Source organism: Apis mellifera, linkage group LG13, assembly GCF_003254395.2.
Source record: "Apis mellifera strain DH4 linkage group LG13, Amel_HAv3.1, whole genome shotgun sequence".
Classification (NCBI taxonomy): Eukaryota; Metazoa; Arthropoda; class Insecta; order Hymenoptera; family Apidae; genus Apis; species Apis mellifera.
The window spans coordinates 3,389,016-3,407,277 of NC_037650.1; the positions used below are offsets into that span (position 1 = coordinate 3,389,016).

Below are 18,262 nucleotides of genomic sequence, written 5' to 3' on the forward strand. Positions count from 1 at the left end.
GGTTGACAAACCTCGTCCGCTCCGACGTGCCAATCGACAACGATAATGTGTTTAGCAAATAATACGTCCGTTTTGTGACCATTGTCCGGTTCTACGTAATGGTCGTGCTTAATTAGCAAAACCAATTAAAATAATTAACGTAAACTCTAATTTCGCGTCGCGTATAAATTGGCCGGTCGCTGATGTATTAAAACGGTTACGAAATGTACATCGAGAATCGCGACATCGATATTATTGAAAATAAATATTCCTCTCTGCCAATTTGTTCGCGTTTGCCCGTGTACCATCGCGTGGGAAGCAACCTTCGTCGCTCTGCTTTTTTTTTCCTCTCTCTCTCTCTCTCCCTCCTCCTCCCCCTCTCTGGTTTTATTCACCCTCTGTTTTTTATCCCATTTTTTTTCTCGTCTATTTTTTAATAATCCCCCGATACTTTCTCTGTCGCGCATCGATCAAAATCCAGCTGACCGAATTAAATCGATTTCGAGCGCTTGCCGCCGCGTTCCCTATCTCGTTCCACTCGTCCCAATTTCGTTCGTTTTCAACGGGGAAAACACGATCGATGGGGAACGGAGCGCGGGGCGGGAGGAGGTGTCTCTAAACGTCTCTCGTTTCCCGTTTCGCTTGGCTCCGGCCAAGGATCTCTCCGGCGGGGATGCTGCGGTTTGGCGGGCGAATCGAATCGGCGATTAACTTAACGCCGGTCGAGGCACGACGCGCGTCCCGCAGTCACCGACCACCCCGAAGAATCCTTCTTCTCCTCCTCGTCGAGGACGGCCGCGATCTCTGCTCTCTGCTCAAAACGCGTCATCTCTCTCTCTCTCTCTCTCTCCACCCCCGTTCCAAGCGAGCAGCAACAACAACAACAACAACAACAACAACAACAACAACGACGACGAAGAGGAGCCGTTACTCGTACTGCGTTACCAGCATCGGCCGCCTCCGCCGCCACCGTAAACCAACCGCTCGTATATACTTTTCACCCGTCGCTGAATCGTTTCTCTTGGTCGCGGGGTGGGTTGCCACCTATGCCTCCCACACCACCCTCGCGGTGCCTATCCTTTTATCACACCACCCTCGCGCTCCACTCCCGCGATTCCCGCGGCAGCGCCACCGACCTTCTTCCTCCTCCTTCTTCCACTTCTCTTTCCCTTTTCCCTCTGCCTCCTCCCCCCCTCCTCCTCTCCGCTCTCCTCTCTCTTCTCTCTTCTCTCCCGTATTCCGGGATGCGAGCGTGCCGCGCCCCCACCACCGGGGTACTCCCTACAATGCGATGGTGGTATTGATTTAAAAGTACATTCGTGTTTTCATAATGCCGTATCTGTACCGACGCTCAAGCGCACCCGTCCCCCGCCCCCCTCCTCCCTCCTCCCTCCGTCCACCCTCTCTTCTTTCTCTTTCTTTCTGCACAGCCACGCGATATCTGGCCCGCGTCCGTCCGCCCGTCCATCCGCCTCCCCCGAATCCCGCTCACCCTTAACCTCCCCTCCCTCCTGTTTAGCCTCGCGCTCTTGTCACCCACGCGTAGACTATCGCAGACCCCCGCCCTACGCCGCCCCCTTTTTCCTTCTATTTTCTATCTCTCGCCTCCCCCTCGCCTTCCCGCGCCTCCCCCCTCGCGCCACCCCAGCCCCACACTGGCCACCCTCTGTCCGTCCGTCCTCCTTCGCTCGGCCGCGAAAGGACGACACGAGTGGTGCGATTAAATCCGCGTTAATCGCCGCGCCCGATAATTCGATTCCACGGGTAAAAATAATTGGCCAAGAGCGCGGTGCCGTGCGTCGGTGGGCAGTCCCGCCTCGCTCGATTCGCGCGGCCTGCGTCAGCCGCCTTCCTGGTGGCGGATGGTGGGACGGCGGGTGATGGTGTGAAAGTTCGTCGCCGAGTTCGTCGGCCGGGACCGTCATCGAATTCGTTGCGCGGGCCGAATTTTTTCCCCCCTGTCGAGCACACGCCCGGACCCTCCCCCTCCCCCTGCTCTTCTCCTCCAAACCTACGGGGCGAGGATCTTCTCTGACCGTTCCCTTCTTGGCGAAATTTTGAATATGGGGATTGAGAAGAATCGAGGATTCTTGAAAGGATTCGGTTTCAACGAGACTGTTTTTTTCGATCTGATCCTCCGTGTTTTTCTCCGTCGATCGTCTCTAATGAAAGGCAATTACGATTGTACGTGCTACTGCTTGCTCGCTTCGCGTGCCTTTCGCGAGGATAATTGGACGAAAATTATCGGATAAAGGATCATCGAGCGATTGATCGAGCATCAAAAGCCTTGAAACGAATTTTCAATTTTCGCGCGACGATACGAATATATAACGACGAGTGTATATATATATAAAACTTTTGGAAATTTGGATTAAAAGGTTCTCCTAAGATTTAGAAAAAAAAGAAAAAAAAGGGAGAAGAAGAAAAGACCCGTTTCACGTTACGATAAGAACGTTCGAAGATTTCCGATCGTTCGAGTTTCTCGTCTCGTCCGTTTTAATCTCGCGTTCGCGTTTGACGCGTTAAGGGAGAGAGAAGAAGAAGAAAAAAAAGAGAGAGAGAGGGAGAAAAGGAGAAAAAATCGAGATCCCTTGATCGACCGCGAGAATAGAGAGGCAGTATTTGGCGGCTCCTCCCACGCGCGATCGGAAAGGGTTGTCGGCAGATGGGCATTGGTGAATTCTAAATAGCGGAAAAATGGTGGGGATATATTAGCGGTTTTTACTATTGATTACCGAATTAAAAACGCGCATGTATAATTCAGTGATATTTCGCGTTTCGCCGGATTCGCCGTTGGCGCCGCCACCCTCGCCTCCGTTTCCCTTCGCGTCCCCCACCGCCCCGCTCCATCCCCCCGGATGGACGGGGAAACCCGTTTTTATCAGTCGAGGCCGTGCGATTTTACCCCCCCTCGGCTCGCTCCATCGCCAGGTGGCGTAACGGGGAAGCATCGAGGGTGAGGAGCGGCGAGTAAAACAGATTCGACCCCCCTCGATCAACCCTACTACCAAGGAGTTCTCTCCTTCCGAGGGGAAAGGATGGCGTTGTATCCGACCGAGATCCATTTGATCCTCGCTCGTTTAACGAAACCCTCGCGCGTTACCGACGCGATGTGTTATCCTCCGCGGTTAATCACGAAGGTAAGAAGAAAGATATCAGAGATCCCTCCTCGAGGAGAATTAAATCATCGAACGTAGAGAAAAAGAAAAAAAGAAACGCGGAAGATGATTGGGAGAACGAGAAACGTTTCGACTGGAATGAACGGGGCGATCGTTCAACAATCGGTGATGGATTCCGTGTCCAATAGTTGTTTTATTTTGCAAAATAAATTGACAATTATACAACGTGGTGGTATTTTAGCGAAGAAATGAATGTCCACACAATGTCCGTTCTAAAAAAAGAGTGTTTTTACGCGGTGCGCCTTCAGCGAGTTACAAGTTAGAGGGTACGTATGCGGCACGACAAAAATGGACAAATGTGAGATTACTTTCGATTCGTTCCGATCCAATCCCTCGATAGGGGAAGGGGGGAGGAGGAGGAGAGGTCGCGAGGAAAAGGAAAAACCGAAATTGATGTGAGGGGATCGGTGCGAGAAAAATTATCATTATTATTATTAATATGCGAAACGAGAAAAGAAATTTGATCCATGATCCATGAAAGCTCGATATCGTCCAAAAGCTCAAATTCTATCTTTTTCTCTCTCTCATTCTCATTCTCTCTTTCTTTCTCATTTTCTCTCTCTCTCGCTCGCTTAATTACTACGATTCGAATTTATAATTGATCATATGGAACGGTTGTGTGTCGAGATCCCCCGTCTCGAAGGGATCCGCGTTTAAATCTTTAATCGTAGCCTTACTTCGACGAGTCTCTACGAGTAATTTATCTCTAAATTATGCCATTTACGAACCGATGATTCGCGATGCGGATAGAATAATACCGTTGAAGAGTGGAGAATTGATTTCTTTCTTTTCTTTCCCCCTTCTTCGGAAACGAAGTGCGGCGTCTTAACGATCGATCTCTCGTGCCGATCTCGAAACGTTACACGCACATACACGCACGCGCACACGCACACACGCACGCACACACGTAATTATGATTCCCCTTCGAACGTTGTTCGAACGCGTTGTTATGAAGAAATGTTTTTTTTTTTAGAAATCGGGATCGAGAACGATCGGCCGTCGACGGAGCTACGGTGTGGTGAGAATACTTCTAGAAATACGCGAGACATTCAGGTCTTATATAAAATTTACACTTGTCCACAGAGTTAGACCTCTAATACCACCTAATAGTAGTAGTAGTAATAGTAGTAGCAGTAGTAGTAATAGTACTAGTAGTAATAGTAGTAATAGTAATAGTAGTAGTAACAATCACACGAGAAACTAAATCTGGAAACTAGATTTACTTCGTTAGAAAGCGGGAGAGACGCAGTGATAAGTTCGTGAGAAATAATGAATCGATTTCCGTTTTTTACTCGTGTGCGGGTTATGGCTAAGTTTCTTTTTTTTTCTCCTCTCTCTTTTTTTCTTTTTTTACGTACGATACTTAATCGCTAAATAGATGATAGCTACGCTCTATTATCTTTACGTGGACGTGGCGAATAATTGCCTTATTCGGTAAGGGATTTTGTTCTTCTCTCTTCTCTCTCTCTCTCTCTCTCTCTTTTTTTCATCGTGGCAATGGCAATTTATCGGCTCGGGGCTCGACAATGGCAATCGAATGACAGGCGAGGAGTCGCGTCTAACGGGTTTTGGTTTTTGTTTCTCGTCTCTTGTTTCGAAGCGATTCCCGTGAAACCTTCCTACCAATCTCGAAATTGTTTGAAAAATTCGAGTCCCGTTTCGTTTTCAATTCAATTGGTCAATTGGTGTGTTGAAAGAAAAAAAAAAAAAAGAACGCGAGAGTGTCGCTTCCAAAAAAAAGGAAATTCTTCTTCTTCTTCTTCTATTTGGAAAATTACAATTAGGGGAAGGGGGAGAGTCTCTCGTCTCGTAACGAGGAGGCTGAATTCAAAGGGGGACGTATACGGTCCCTCCTTTATCTAGATCTAGATCCATACGCGATAGCACCAATATCAATCAACAACAACTTCTGTTAACGTTAACGTATAAAATCTGAAATATTGGTAACGCAGCATCTGCATCGAAACGTACAAGTAATAATAATTATGATGGTAATAATAATAATGATAATAATATAATAATAATAATAATAATGAGAATATAATCGAGTATAATCGTATCTCTCAAATACGTCGTCTCGTCGAGTTGAACCTCGAGAAGAAACCTCCTTAAGGAACTATTTTGGCACTAGAATCCACGTATATTAACGTTAATCTTAAGCCTCTCTGCCCGACTTGTTCATCGCGTTTAACGTTTGATTCAACTATATATATATATATGATTTTTTTTTTTTACGGCTACGATCCATTCATCCGTCGTCCAACTGGAATTATTCTTCCAGATAAAAAGAGCTGGTTCGAGAGAGAGACTCTTACTTTGTCATCCCCATGGACGCTTAATAATAATAATAAAACGTTCCACACGATTGCGATAATTATCTCCCTCTTAATTATCTCCTTGTGCTTATCTCCTCTTCTCGCGATAGAAAATTTCTTAGCAAATTCTGTTTTTTTCTTTTTTCTTTTTTTTTTAAACAAATTCGTTCCCCACGGAAATATCCGGGATACGATTTCCCTTCGGCATCAATCAATTTACAAAAATTCGTGTGTATCCGTATAATACGATATAATATCCCTCGTGGCGCGGATAGTTGGATAGATGCAGACGAGTTGTACGAAGAGACGTGCGCTCGAAGAATCTTCAATCAGACCGACGTGTTCGAAACTGTTCGAACGAATAGCATGGGGGAGAGAGGGAGGGAGGGAAATCGAAACATCCCAGGACGGTTTCGTCTTTCTTTCTCCTCCCCTCGTTTCCAAAAAAACGAACTTAATGCGCCAAGAATCTCGTTCACTTTCCAGAGATAATCGTCGACCCTCTCGACGACTCCTCCCTCCTCTCATCTCCTCCCCTCCTCGGTTATGGCGTGCGTCGCACACACGGCGCGTCGAGTTCGTTAGTCGACGATTGTTCCCCCGTGGATCTCCTCGCTTTGGCGAATTTATCCAAAGGGAAGGGGTGGAAGAGAGGGAATTAGAATCGTTAGGGGATACAAACTCGTCGGTTCCAAATCGGTACGGTTTACCTTTTGTCCTTGGATACTGATCCAATTTCAACCCTGTCAATTTTTCCACCTACTGGTGATTCTTTTTTTCATCAGTGGCGGGGAAAATTCTGAAAATTCTGGCCTTCTCTTTTCCTCTTCTCTCCGTTTCAATCGCTCCTCCTCTTCTTTTTTCGAAGAGTTCTTCGAGCGACGTTTACCTTTTTAGTTTTACTCGAAGTGTTTCGTTACGCGATTTTCGCGATCACGTTCCCTTCCTTCGAAAAGAAGAGCCGGGTAAAATCCGTCGAAGTTGATGAGATATCTACAATGAGCTTTTCTTTATTCCTCCTGGAATTTTATCATAGATAAAAATCGTTCTCGACTGGGAAGGGAATGGAGGGACCCCTCTTCTCCCTCTTCCATCGGAAAGGACTCGCGACTCGGCCTTGGTCTAATTTTGATTTTCGCTCTGTGCGAGTATTCGAGGGGAGGGCGAGGGGAAGAGGTGGTGTTTGGGGGGAGGAGAAACCCCTCGAAGGACTTTTCAAAATTTTTCGTAGAAAAATCGTTTCGCAGATTACACATTCTCTCCTATCATATTCTCGATTCTGTGGGAAGCAAAAAATCCCTCGAAATTGAAAATGGCCGAGGAAGAAATTCCCATCCCCATTAACTCTCCTTCTCCTCGATGGGGCTCACTTCGTTCTGAAGAAGCTCGAACTTGGGGCTCAGTCCCGGAAGTATGCTTTTCGTGCTTGTCTTTATCTGGCTGTAAATGTCCAACGATTTCTTCGGCTCCAACTCCAACTCGAGGCTCTCCTCGATCAATCGGGGCGGGATGCTTCCGCTCCGTTTGTGACTCGGCACGAACATCTCTGCCTTCTTCCCCACCCTCTCGCCATCCTTGTGCTCAGGTGTCAGAGTGCCGTTACCCAGTTTCCTCTGCTGCTCCTGGAAAGCGTCCTCCTGGACGTCGTCCTTGAGCAACGCACCCGTTATCACGGGTTTGTTCGCCTCCGCCGCCCTCCCTCCGACCACCTCGTTGCTCGCGGCTCTCTGCTGCGCTTCAGTCGGGATCCCGCCGTTCACCTGCAGATTTGGATTCGAGCGAACCGTGTCCGTGGAAATGCTCGCGTCCGTCGAATCCTGTTGGTCCATCGAACCCCCCGACCCCTGAGAAACGTCCAGATTGTTCTGTTTCCCGGCCATCGACGGCTGAAATGTACGAAAATATCTCGTTTCCTTTCGAAAGAATAAGGCTACATGGAATCTTTACTCTATTTTCTTTCCCCCTCCCTCGTCACTTACACTCTCCTCGCCGTCCCTCGTTGCCTCCAAGCCGCAAGTCTTCGACACCAACGTCTTCTCGGTGTCCGGCGACTTGTCGAATTCCACCCACTTGGAGCCACCCTCCAATTTCCGGGATAACGTGTCCGACTCGTAACTACCCCCGTACATGGGGTAACCCAAGTGGCCGGAATCGTACTCCATTTGATTCCCGTAACGGTAGCTGGGATTGACCGAGCCTTGGCTAGAGATGGAGAGATCCGACTGCGACAATCCTGTGTTCGTGCTCCCGAACAGCCTCGTGTTTTCGAAACCTGTTGCGGTATATTTTGTGAAAAAGACGAATCCTTTTCCCTTTCTTCATAATAAAAAAACGTACCCGACGTCCGATCCTCGGCTATTTCTTCCCTGTGAACCAGAGCTTGCTGATCGGCTGCCACGTCGTCCGTGGATCCCTTGCTGGCCGCCTCCGCCCCCTCGTTCTGATAGCTCGGCTGCACCTCGACCACGAACGAGCACCCGTTGTCCTGGTACCTGCGATTCTTGTTATCCTCCATCGTCACCTGAAAGCGACGAGAACGAGAATTAGAGAGAGAAAAAAGGAAAATTAAACTTGTTCCTTTTCCACGGCTAGGAGGTATTAATCAAGACGGTGGAATCGGTTACCAGGGAGAGGGAGAAGGGAATAAGACTGATCGTTTGACGAATGATGGTGTCATTAGGGAGGTTCGTTTCGCAACTCGCCTCGCAATCTCACCTCTCGACCCCTCGCTGCCATTTCAACGGTGCAACGTGATCAGGCTGTACGGTTCAAAGCATCCCGCAATTACGAGCTCGATGCATCATCAGCTCTTTTCACCCTTCGTTTTCGAGGCGACAGTGGGGTGGAAAGAAGAAGAAGAGGAAATCTTAAACGATTCCTCGCGTTGTTTCCCTTCATGAGAACGAGAAATCGATCTCTGTTCCACGAATTCGATCAGATTCCTCGTGTATCCGCTCGAGGCGGACGACAGAAGGAAGAAAAGAACAATTATATTACATCCTCCGTGTAAGAGGTGGGGAGCGGAGGATCGATGAGGCTCGCGCCGAGAGACCGGCAAATTAATTTCCACCCTATGAATTTCGTAGCCGATGCTTCCAGTATTACCAGTTGCCGCGGGTCGTGTATAAATTCGACCGCGATGGAAGTTACTCGAGGTCGACGGACCGCAGAATTAGTTCTCGCTATTGTTTCGCTCCGTTTCCCCCTCGCCCACGCGGTTCTGAATTATCGGCCACGTCGGGAAGGGAGCGCAAGCTTCTTCGAGCAACCGTCAAGAACTCGTAGACTTTATCGAAGCGCTGGAAATCAGAAAATCCTCCCTTTCGAGTTCAAATTAATATTAATTTGCCTCTTCTAGTTTGCCATTCGAATTTTTTAATATATATCAAATTGATTTGATTATTTGAGAGCCCTGATCAAAAAATACAACCCCAATCGAATCTTTTCTTCTTTCCAAAATCGTAAATCTTTATCGAAGAAACTTTTTCGTGATCGATTCGATACGGGGGGTTGTCATTTGAGATCGGACGGGCGTTTGATCTCTTTCCTGATAAATTCTAATCACTAAGAGAAAGGAAGAGAGAGAGAGATCTACTACTCGTCCAACTACCCTATATAATCTCAAAAGATGGAGAATCTCACTCCGAAACTAGATCCTCGAGACGTTAATTTAAAAGGTGAAGTAGCGAAAGGGGCAAAAAGCCTTTTAGCAACGAATCGTTTGTGGCATCTAGCTTGCGGCGTACCTTAGTTCGTCGAGAAACTTGCGTCGAGAGTTTGGAGGGCGAAGAAGAAAAAAAAAGAAAAAAAAAAGAAGGGAGAAAGGGAGCCGATAACCACCTTTTTAACCTGTTCCCTCGTTTCTCAGGCAAGGGACAAAGAGGGTGAAGCGACAGTGAAAGCAAAGTGGCTTCTATTTCTCGCTTCTCCTCGAGGAAACCTAGTCCCAAAGGCGTCGTAGTAAGCGTCGAGTCTCGCACGAACCGTGGCCCCCGAAAATTGTGCCACGATAGATCCAGGGAAAGGAATCGTCCACCAGAGACGCAGATCTCGCGATGACGGGTGATAAGAGAGAGAAAACTTTCGTGATGAGTCGTCCAGGGAGGGAGAGACCCGTCACGTACGTGTGTATGGGCAAAGTGTTCGAGGGGGACGAGAAGAGGGTGAGCCGTTCGAAAAAAGGAAAATGGGTCGACGTTCGTTCCGCTTTAAGAGCCTCGAAATTTGGGGGAGAGAGAGTCGTCTTGGTAGAGTCGTCTCTTTCCAACGAGGATAATCGTGTCTCTCTCTCCTCCTCATGGTGAATCCATGGGGACAACCTTGGCCTTGCTCTCGGCCCTTCCGATTATTAAACATTGAACTTCACGATCCATCGACGAAACGTAATAGCTCGTACGAGATTCCTGTTTATCCGGGAAACCTGGTGGAGGGATGGCTGTTCCTGTTGAAGGAAATTGAAATTGAGATGCAAATCGAAAAAGGAAAGGAAAATTTGAGGAGAGTGAAGGGGACACTGTGAGTGAAGGAATATCTGCACGATATTATGTATCGTCGTATAAAAATGTTTGCTCCTCGTGGGGGATGGTAGAGCGGTTCGCCGAGAATTTAATCTTCCGCGTGATAAATTAATCGATGCATAATAAGGGTGCGAGATTACCGATCACGCGTTACTGATCCCGGATGCTCTACTAAACGGATGACGCGTAGTTCGTGCCCCTTCCAGCCTCCGTTATTTATACTACGTCCACTAGTTAATAACCTTTTATAACCCAAATTTCTTTTTTCCTCTCTCTCTCTTCTTTATATATCCTTCAAACGAGATCGAACGAGCTTTTAATCGAAACGAATCCGTCTCGTCCTTGTTTTAATTGATCAAACTGTTTCTTCTCGTTGAAATCGTGCTCGACCAAAGAAATAACACCAATAATAATCGTTGCAAATGCACTTCTCCGTCCCTTCCCCAATAACCGTATCTCAAATTCACGATCTACGCCTTCGAATTGTGCCTTTCCGGAAACTTTCAAGGTATCTTTATACTATTATATCTAATTCGTCTCGCGAATATTTTAAATTTTAAACAATACAACACGTTGTTGCACTTCTTCAACAAGTGCGATTCGCGTTATCAGTTATCGACTCGAAGAATTTTGAAAGGAAGAAGAACATGTGAAAGGAAAAGAGTTTTCCTTGCTCTCGAATGTGTGTGTGTTTTTCCAAAGTATTTTAGAAGAAATAATTCCCATTTCCATACGATCAATTTTCCTCTATCGCAAAAAGGAAAGGAAAGGAAAGGAAAGGCGAATGAACCGGACGTTTTCACGAACGATGGCGCGCTTGGTTCGAGAAAAAAAAAAAAGAAAAAAGAAAAAAAAGGAAAAAGGAAAAGAAGCACACTTAGTGCCTCGATAGTGTATTTCTCGAATTGCTAGGGTATTCCACGGCGACCCGGGGTGAACACCGCAGCTTGGCCACGAGCCAAGTATTACGTCCAAGCATGCCGAGCATCCACCCCTTATCCGGAACAAAGCGGATCGCGCGCTTTTTGCATTCCTTTAAAGAGGAAGCGCGCTAAGACGCTTGTCGTCGTTGAAATAACAACGACAACGAGATTCGTTTGCTTCGGCCAGGCCGGCGTCTCCTTCTTCCTTTTTCTTTTTTTCCTTTCCTTTTCTTCTTTTCTTCTTTTTTCACTACCTTTGTCGAGGTAGCAAAGCCGATATCGTTCCCAACGATATCGTATCGATTCTTGGCTCCGACAATAGAGACCCTCCCCCTCCCCATCCCTCTCACAGTTTCTACAGTGTCAACCCCAAACTTGCACGCCACGAGATCAGCTTACTGTTTCCAACTCGAAACATTCCTTCCTCCATTGGAAACCGGTTGTCCACCGGTTTATCGTGGCTTCTACCCTCTTCCCCTCGATAATCCTCCCCATTCTTTCCAGCCGATATCCGGACCGATAACCACCGCGTCGCTTAAAAAACGCGCCGGCGGAAACGTTGGAGGAAATTCTATTGCATCCTCTCGCTGTGTTTCTGGATCGAAACTCGACTCGTTTCATTTATCCGAGCCTTTGATTAACAACGGACGAATTGTGACGCGCCATTTACGAGTAGGAGATCCGGGATATTCACGCCCTTTCCTTGTTCCCTGACCTGTTTCGAGGGTGCAATTTCGTTGAAAATTCGCGCGAACCAACGAGGACGAAAGAAGGGTAGGGAGTGGAAAGAAGCTGATCGAGAAACTGGAGCTCGAGGGCGCGGAAAATTTCGTAGAAAATTTCTCTCCTCTCCTCGGGATGGAATTAAATCGCAACAGGTTCTTCTCCCCCTCCAGGTTTATCGCCGACCGAGCAATATTCCCTCCCTCCTCTCGTTCCCGCGGATTGTCTCGCAAAAATTTCGTCGAAATTTCGATGAAATTTGGGAAAGGGAGGACGAAGGGAGTGGCGCCACTCGGAAACCCCCCCACTCTCTGACGAGATGAGCTTCCACGGGGATAAGTCTGTGAGCCCGTAAGTAGGACGGCGAGGAGGTAGGAGGCGAAATTGCCTGGTAACCTTCGACCTTACAGGGACCGCGGCGGCGAGTCCCCCGATAATTGCGAGCCTGTTATCCCTGTCAAAGAGGGGCCGCACCGTGGATCGATTATCAATCAAGAGAATTACACGTCCAATCGATTTTCTACGTTTCCACATCTCGAGATCCTTTCTTCTTTTCTTCTTCTTCTTCTTCGTGCCTCCCTTTTTCTATATTTCCAGGCCAATGATTGAAATTTCGCGTTTAATTATGGAGAAGATACCCTTTCGATAAATAGATTTTGATTCAATCGGGAGAAACGATCGAATACCCAATCGGAGTACGGGAGTATTTATGAATACACAGAATATTCGATTACTTACCGCTCTCTCCTCCGTCTCTACGATAAGATGGTTGTTTTTCAAGGTGAGGGTGATGATGTTCCCATTCGCATTTTTATTCGTGTTCCCAGGGGGCGTGTACTCGACGGGGGTGGCGGTTGCCACGTTCACCTCCTCCATCACCTCGGTCTCGCAAACGTACCTTGGTCTATCGAGGCCGTTTACCAGCTGAAACGAGAAGAAGGAAAAAAAAAAAAAAAAAAGAAAAGAAAAGGAATGTGAAACATCCGCTCCCCCTATTAACTCTATTAATAATTCCAAAAGCATCGACTTCTCTCCACCTCCCCTCCCCCTCAAACTTGTTACACACACACACACACACGTATATATATCCATCGGTGAAACGTATGAAGCAACCGAAAACCGGTCGGCCGAGTTCGCGTTTTCTACGAACACGTAATCGTGTGGGAGTTCGGTCGCAAAGTTTCAAGAGATTCATGGGCCGCTCGCTCGCTCGCCAAGCGCGATTAAAACTTTTTAATCCGAGAATTTGCACAATCTCTCGTTAGATTCCTCCGCCTGGTTAGAGCCCTGCCTATTTTCCGAGAGAGATCGTTCAACCTTTGTTCCTTCCAAGGAAAGAAAAGAACGAGTACCGATTTCTTCGGTAAAATGAATTTTACCTCTTTCCTTTCGAGAGAGAGAAGTGGGTCAACAGAGCGAGAGAGGAACGGTTACGTAGGTTTGTAACCCCGTGGTTGACGGATGCATAGTCTGGGGCGAGCCACAATTGCCTGCAACGGATCTCGGAATAACGGAAGAGCGGTTATCCGTCAAGGAGCCGCGGTTCTTCGTTTCCTCCCAGAAATTTATCATCGTGTTTCCCTTCCTCGTACGCGGCGGAGGCGGATCGAGGACAAGTTTTCGAACGACGAGTGGATCTCTTCTCTCTCTCTCTCTGTTTTATTTCTATCTGGATTTTTATTCCTAGGTTAGGTGGCGTTCGCCAAGGATAACTCGGTGATGGGCGTTGGGTGACGCGGCAAGTACGACGTCCGATAAGGATAGCAAGATAACCGGAGAATGAAATATCAGAAGGCACGCGAGACGGGTTCGTTGGAGAAGCATCGTCGACGTCGCTAGCGTTATCGACGAGAATCGAGCTAACCGAGGAGGAGGAGGAGGAGGAGGAGGAGCGGTTGGTTTATCGCGTTTAATCTTTCCTCAAAGGGCGGATATCGGCGCGAGAAATTCTTTTCCTTTCTCTCTCTCTCTCTCTCTCTTTTTCTTTTTTCGCAAAATCACGGTCGACAAATGGAAACTAACTGGTCGGTGGATTTCTTTTCTCTCTTTCTTTTTTCTTCCTCTCCAGTGAGACGTCTGGAGAATGTTGAATCGTTTATATTATTCTTTAACGAACAACGAACGAGTAACGAGTAGATTTTCACTTCGTATTGTCGACGTCGAGAAAGAAACCCGTTTCATCTTTCTTCTGTGGATTACGCAACGAGAGAGGAGGAGGAGGAGGAGGAAGAAGAAGAAGAAGAGGAGGAAGAGGAAAGAAGGGAGAGCAAAAAGCGCAGCTGGCGCGTCGATAAAAATTTAATATCAAACTTGGAGTTTGGAGAAAGTGTTGATATATTCTTTAGAAATTTTCCAAAGGAAGAGGACTCTTGTCTCTCTCTCTCTCTCTCGAAAATGGATAAATATCGTAAAATGCAGGCCGTTCCGAGTGGGGCTCCTTTGTCTTTTGCCTCTCATGATAAGGCGCGACCCTTACTCTCAACCCTCTCCCCGTCCCTGATTGGTTCATTGCCTCTCGATGATCGTCGTTGATTTAGAAGGGGCACGATCGAGGGCTCGTTAAAGAGACGATATCGAGAGGGAAATTATTTCCGGCCTCTCTTAACTACCCCCTTTATTCCGATTACCTCGAAACCACGCTTAAAATTCATCTCTGCTCCGATCCCATTGTGTTTGTCCCTTCTTCCCAATATCCAGATATTTAAAAAAAATAAATTGCATCGAAACGAGCCTAAGTTTTTCCCACGTTTCCGCAAACTCTTATCTCTTCTCCCTCCTTCCCTCCCACCATTCTTCGCACGATTCTCTTGGAATGTACATAACGATACCGTCGATTCACGGAACACGCGACGCGTGCCTCTTCTATGTAACGCAACTGGTCGATCGAGCCTCGTCGATAAGTTTCTCCGAGTTAGAGTTTCTCGATTAAAATTTCAATCCCGTTCAATATCCAGAATTTTATTCAAGGATCTTTTATCCTTCCTTCTCATCCACGTGTACGAAAAAGAATAATCCCACGAATCTTCCTCCCCTCGTTCCTTTTTCGTGGAGAACAAAAAGAAATATTCTATTCGAATAGATTAATAAGTTTTTCGCGGATGATCTCGTGGATCACTCCTCTCTCTCTCTCTCTTTCTGTCACAGTTGAATTTTCTTTCAAAGATCAGCTACGCGAGAAGAAATGATCCCTCGTTAATCACCCTCTCGGATCGAAAATAAGAAAGTTAGCGCCCTCGACAATTTGCTGGAAATTTTCGCAATTTTTTCTCATCGATTTCTCGACCATCCTCTCCTCTCCCTTCACCCTTACTGGAATCGCAGGATCCTTGGATTCGAAGAAACTGGGGAAAGAGAGAGAGGGAGGGACAGGTTCGAAGCGCGGGCACGTATCATCTTAATTGGCCGAAACCAGGATCCGAGGGATTAACGCGATTAAACCTGATTATACGGTTCCGTTTCAGGGAGGGGAGGGTTGTGTTAGCTTCGAAAAAAACCTTAGCTTTCCGTATTTAATTGGTATCGGAACGGTTATCGGAGGGGGAGGGGGTCGAAATCCTCGGTATGCGGACGCCGAGATACATGCCGCGCCTTTTATGCCTTTCGCAAGGAAGGGGATAGATAATGCGGTCTTAAAGGAGGAGGGGGAGGGTAATAAAATTAAAATGCGGGGGTACGGTATCGGGCGTAATCGTCGGCGAAAGATAAAGGCGGTGGAAAGGTCGTCGAGTTTATTGCGAGTTTTTCTCTTCTTTCTTTCCTTCCTTCCTTTCTTTCGAGAGCGAAAAAACGAAGCGGATATTTTTTTTCCGCGCATCGCGGATTCGACGATTGATTCGGATCGATACAATCGCGCACCGCTTGTGATTACATTTTTATACGGCGACGGCGTGTAAAATTTCACCAACGTGTCAACCAACGGCGACCAACTCCGTCTCCGATTTAATTGAACGATTGTCAAACGATTGTTATCGATTCCGGCAATCGAGGATTACATACATAGATTTATTCCATCCATTAACGTAGAAGAATTCCAATTATCGTAATAATTCGTGAATGATAAAATAAGTTACGAAAATTCGCGCGTGAAAAAGAAAAAAGAAAGAAAGAAAGAAATCTGTGGGTGCCGCGCAGTACGAGCAAAGAGACCTCGAAATACCTTCACGTTCGTACTTACACGGCTACGACCTCGGGAAGAGCGATAGAAAAGTTGATAGTCACGTTCGCCTCGGCTAGACACGGTCTAGACAGTCGTTAGAGATTCCTAGACCGGTCGGCCAAGGTAACCAGCCGTTCAGGTGGACTCACGCGCTTCGCTTCCAGATACCATCGGTCGAAGGGATCGGTGTAGGAAAGGAAAAAAAAGAAAAAGAGAAAGAGAAACGGTAATTCGAAACAGCACGAGGATGACGACGACGTTTACGATTACAATTTCAGATCGCGTCTGCGGTCTACGACGGAATGAGAATCGAAATCTAGGCGTGCTTGTTTGCATAACAAGACGATTCTAACAATATACATAGATATATATATATGTGTACGCTCAACGAGAGAAACGTTGCGTTCGATTTCCGCAAAATCGACGCGCTACGACGCGAACGAATTCTCTTAGCCCAAGGAGGAACGGGGGTTCGGTTATCGGTGCCGAAACACGATGGCTGTATACACAGGTGTGTATACGCGTGTGGAGGCGCGAGTTCGAGGCGCGTGTGCGTGTACGTGCGTGGCTGCGGTTCGAGTGGCTTGTGCCAAAGGGTACTGACCCTGACCCAAGGGGCATTGCTCCTACGGTGCGCGTTTCTCCCGTTCCTTTTCTGTTAGATCGCTCGCACCGGCGTAGCTCGTACGAGCTCTTGGTAACGTCGTAACGGCCGTCCATCCACGATCTTTTTCAGCTTTGCTAAACGCGCCATCCCCCCCGTCCCTAGACCTCATCGCCAGTAGTCGATTCCCTCCCGCGAGAATGGGAGAAACGAGGAAGCGATCGGAACGCGACCAGTTCCATTTCGAATTCCGGCACGCTTCCCGCCTCGTCCAAGATCATCCAATCATCTCCATCGGTTGGAGAATCGCTTCCAATTTTCCCTTCCTCGTTTATTTTGCCTCGAATTTGAAAAACATTTCGCATATAATTGTACAATTTTTCGATAATGTATAATTGTTGTTCGAGAAGAATGATAAAGTAAAGATCACGTTTTTTCTTCGTTTAGAGATTTTTAGAGAGGAGAGAGAGAGAAGAGAGAAGAGAGGAGCATAGTCGAGCGATTTCGCGTTCCGATTTCTCGATGGTCGTTCGCCTTCCCCATAAAAGGTTCGGCTAAGATCGCTCCCCGGCCCCCTCGCCTCGCGATCCTCTCCCTTCCAACGCGTCCTGTAGACGCGTACCGTCAAGAAAAGGATACCACGTAGACGAGTTTCTGGCCGGCCGGTGTCCTATATACCAGGCCTTTCACCTTTTGCCGCGGATCGAGCCAGACCCTACCTACCCGTCTCTCGACAACTCGGCTCTCTTTGCTGGCTCTCCGCGTCATTTTCTTTCCTTTTCTTCTCCCTCCCCCCCCCCACCCACCCCTCTCCCATTCATCCGCTCTCAAGAGAAATTGCCACCGAGCGATCTCGAAGAGTCAAAAATCTGTGCTCTCGAAAAATACAAAAACTCGTCGAAAAACCGATGGTGTTCTCTCGCTCGGTGAATTTCCGAGGAATCGAAGCCGAGGTTTGAAACGTTGCACCGCGGCGTTTTGCCGTTGCACTTCTTTCAATTCTCGTCTCCCTCCCTCCTGGCGGGGAGCTCTCGCAAGACCACCCAAGCTATTTCGTGTTTTCACGCGTGTGAAACGCGGCCCCGTGTGCGACGCGACACAGTTCAACAGTTCTCGAAGCCAGTTCGAAGAATGAAAATAGTCGACGGTAGGCATTCGACGGGTGAATGAAGTCACGCGATAAACACGATCGCGTAGGCTGTAAACAGCGTGCTTTCGAGTATTCAGAAATCCTGCGGTTTCTCGTTACGCAACCGGGCCGGCGATCGATCCATCGATCCATCGTGCCTCAAGATCGTGGCGGTGACTGTAGGTCGGCTGGTCGAGCGGCGATTCGAAAAGAAGAAGAAGAAGAAGAAAGAAAAAAGGGAGAGAGAGAGAGAGAAAGAGAAAAAGTAAAAGAATAAAAATATTTGTGCGAAAAGGAGAGAAAGAAAAACGAGAAAATCGGCGAAATCTTTCCTTCGAAAGATTATCTCTCTTGCATAGCCACGCCTTTCGTTCGTGGCTGCGAGCGATCCAACTTTTTCCTCTCCTTCTCTCTCTCTCTTTTTTTCTTAAAAATAGATCCCGTTTCCAGAGCCTTCCATTTAACGCGCGATTGCGATAAACTCGGCCCGGTTTTCCATCCGAACAACACGTCACAGACGGACGTAACGCTGTCGCTCTAATTCGGCCTTGAGTCTAATCCTCGTCGTTGACCGCTGGTCACAGACCCCACGGACTAACGTCCGTTGCAAATGGGCGGCCCCCTCCCCTCTCTCTCTCTCTTTCTCTCTCTCTGTCACGGCGAAAAAAAATTCGCAACGTGGACGAGACGATTATTCGAAGAATATTCTCGTCCAGTTTTTCGATTATCTTCTCGAA

At 47.5% G+C, this 18,262-nt stretch overlaps 1 protein-coding gene across 3 annotated transcripts in view; it reads right to left on the reverse strand.

Annotated features, from left to right (window-relative positions):
• Nucleotides 1-3,271: 3,271 nt before the first annotated feature.
• Nucleotides 3,272-18,262, reverse strand: part of LOC100577045 — a 57,404-nt gene continuing 42,413 nt past the window's right edge. For 2 of the 3 annotated variants that reach the window (XM_006558529.3, XM_003249275.4), the window contains exons 5-8: nt 12,375-12,560; nt 7,811-7,994; nt 7,453-7,745; nt 3,272-7,359 (exon numbers count right to left, since the gene is read on the reverse strand). In XM_006558529.3, coding sequence (XP_006558592.1) covers nt 6,814-7,359; nt 7,453-7,745; nt 7,811-7,994; nt 12,375-12,560 — 1,209 coding nt within the window. In that variant the 3' untranslated portion in view covers nt 3,272-6,813. The remainder of the gene's footprint in view (nt 7,360-7,452; nt 7,746-7,810; nt 7,995-12,374; nt 12,561-18,262) is intronic. The other variant, XM_006558530.3, reaches the window with a different exon arrangement.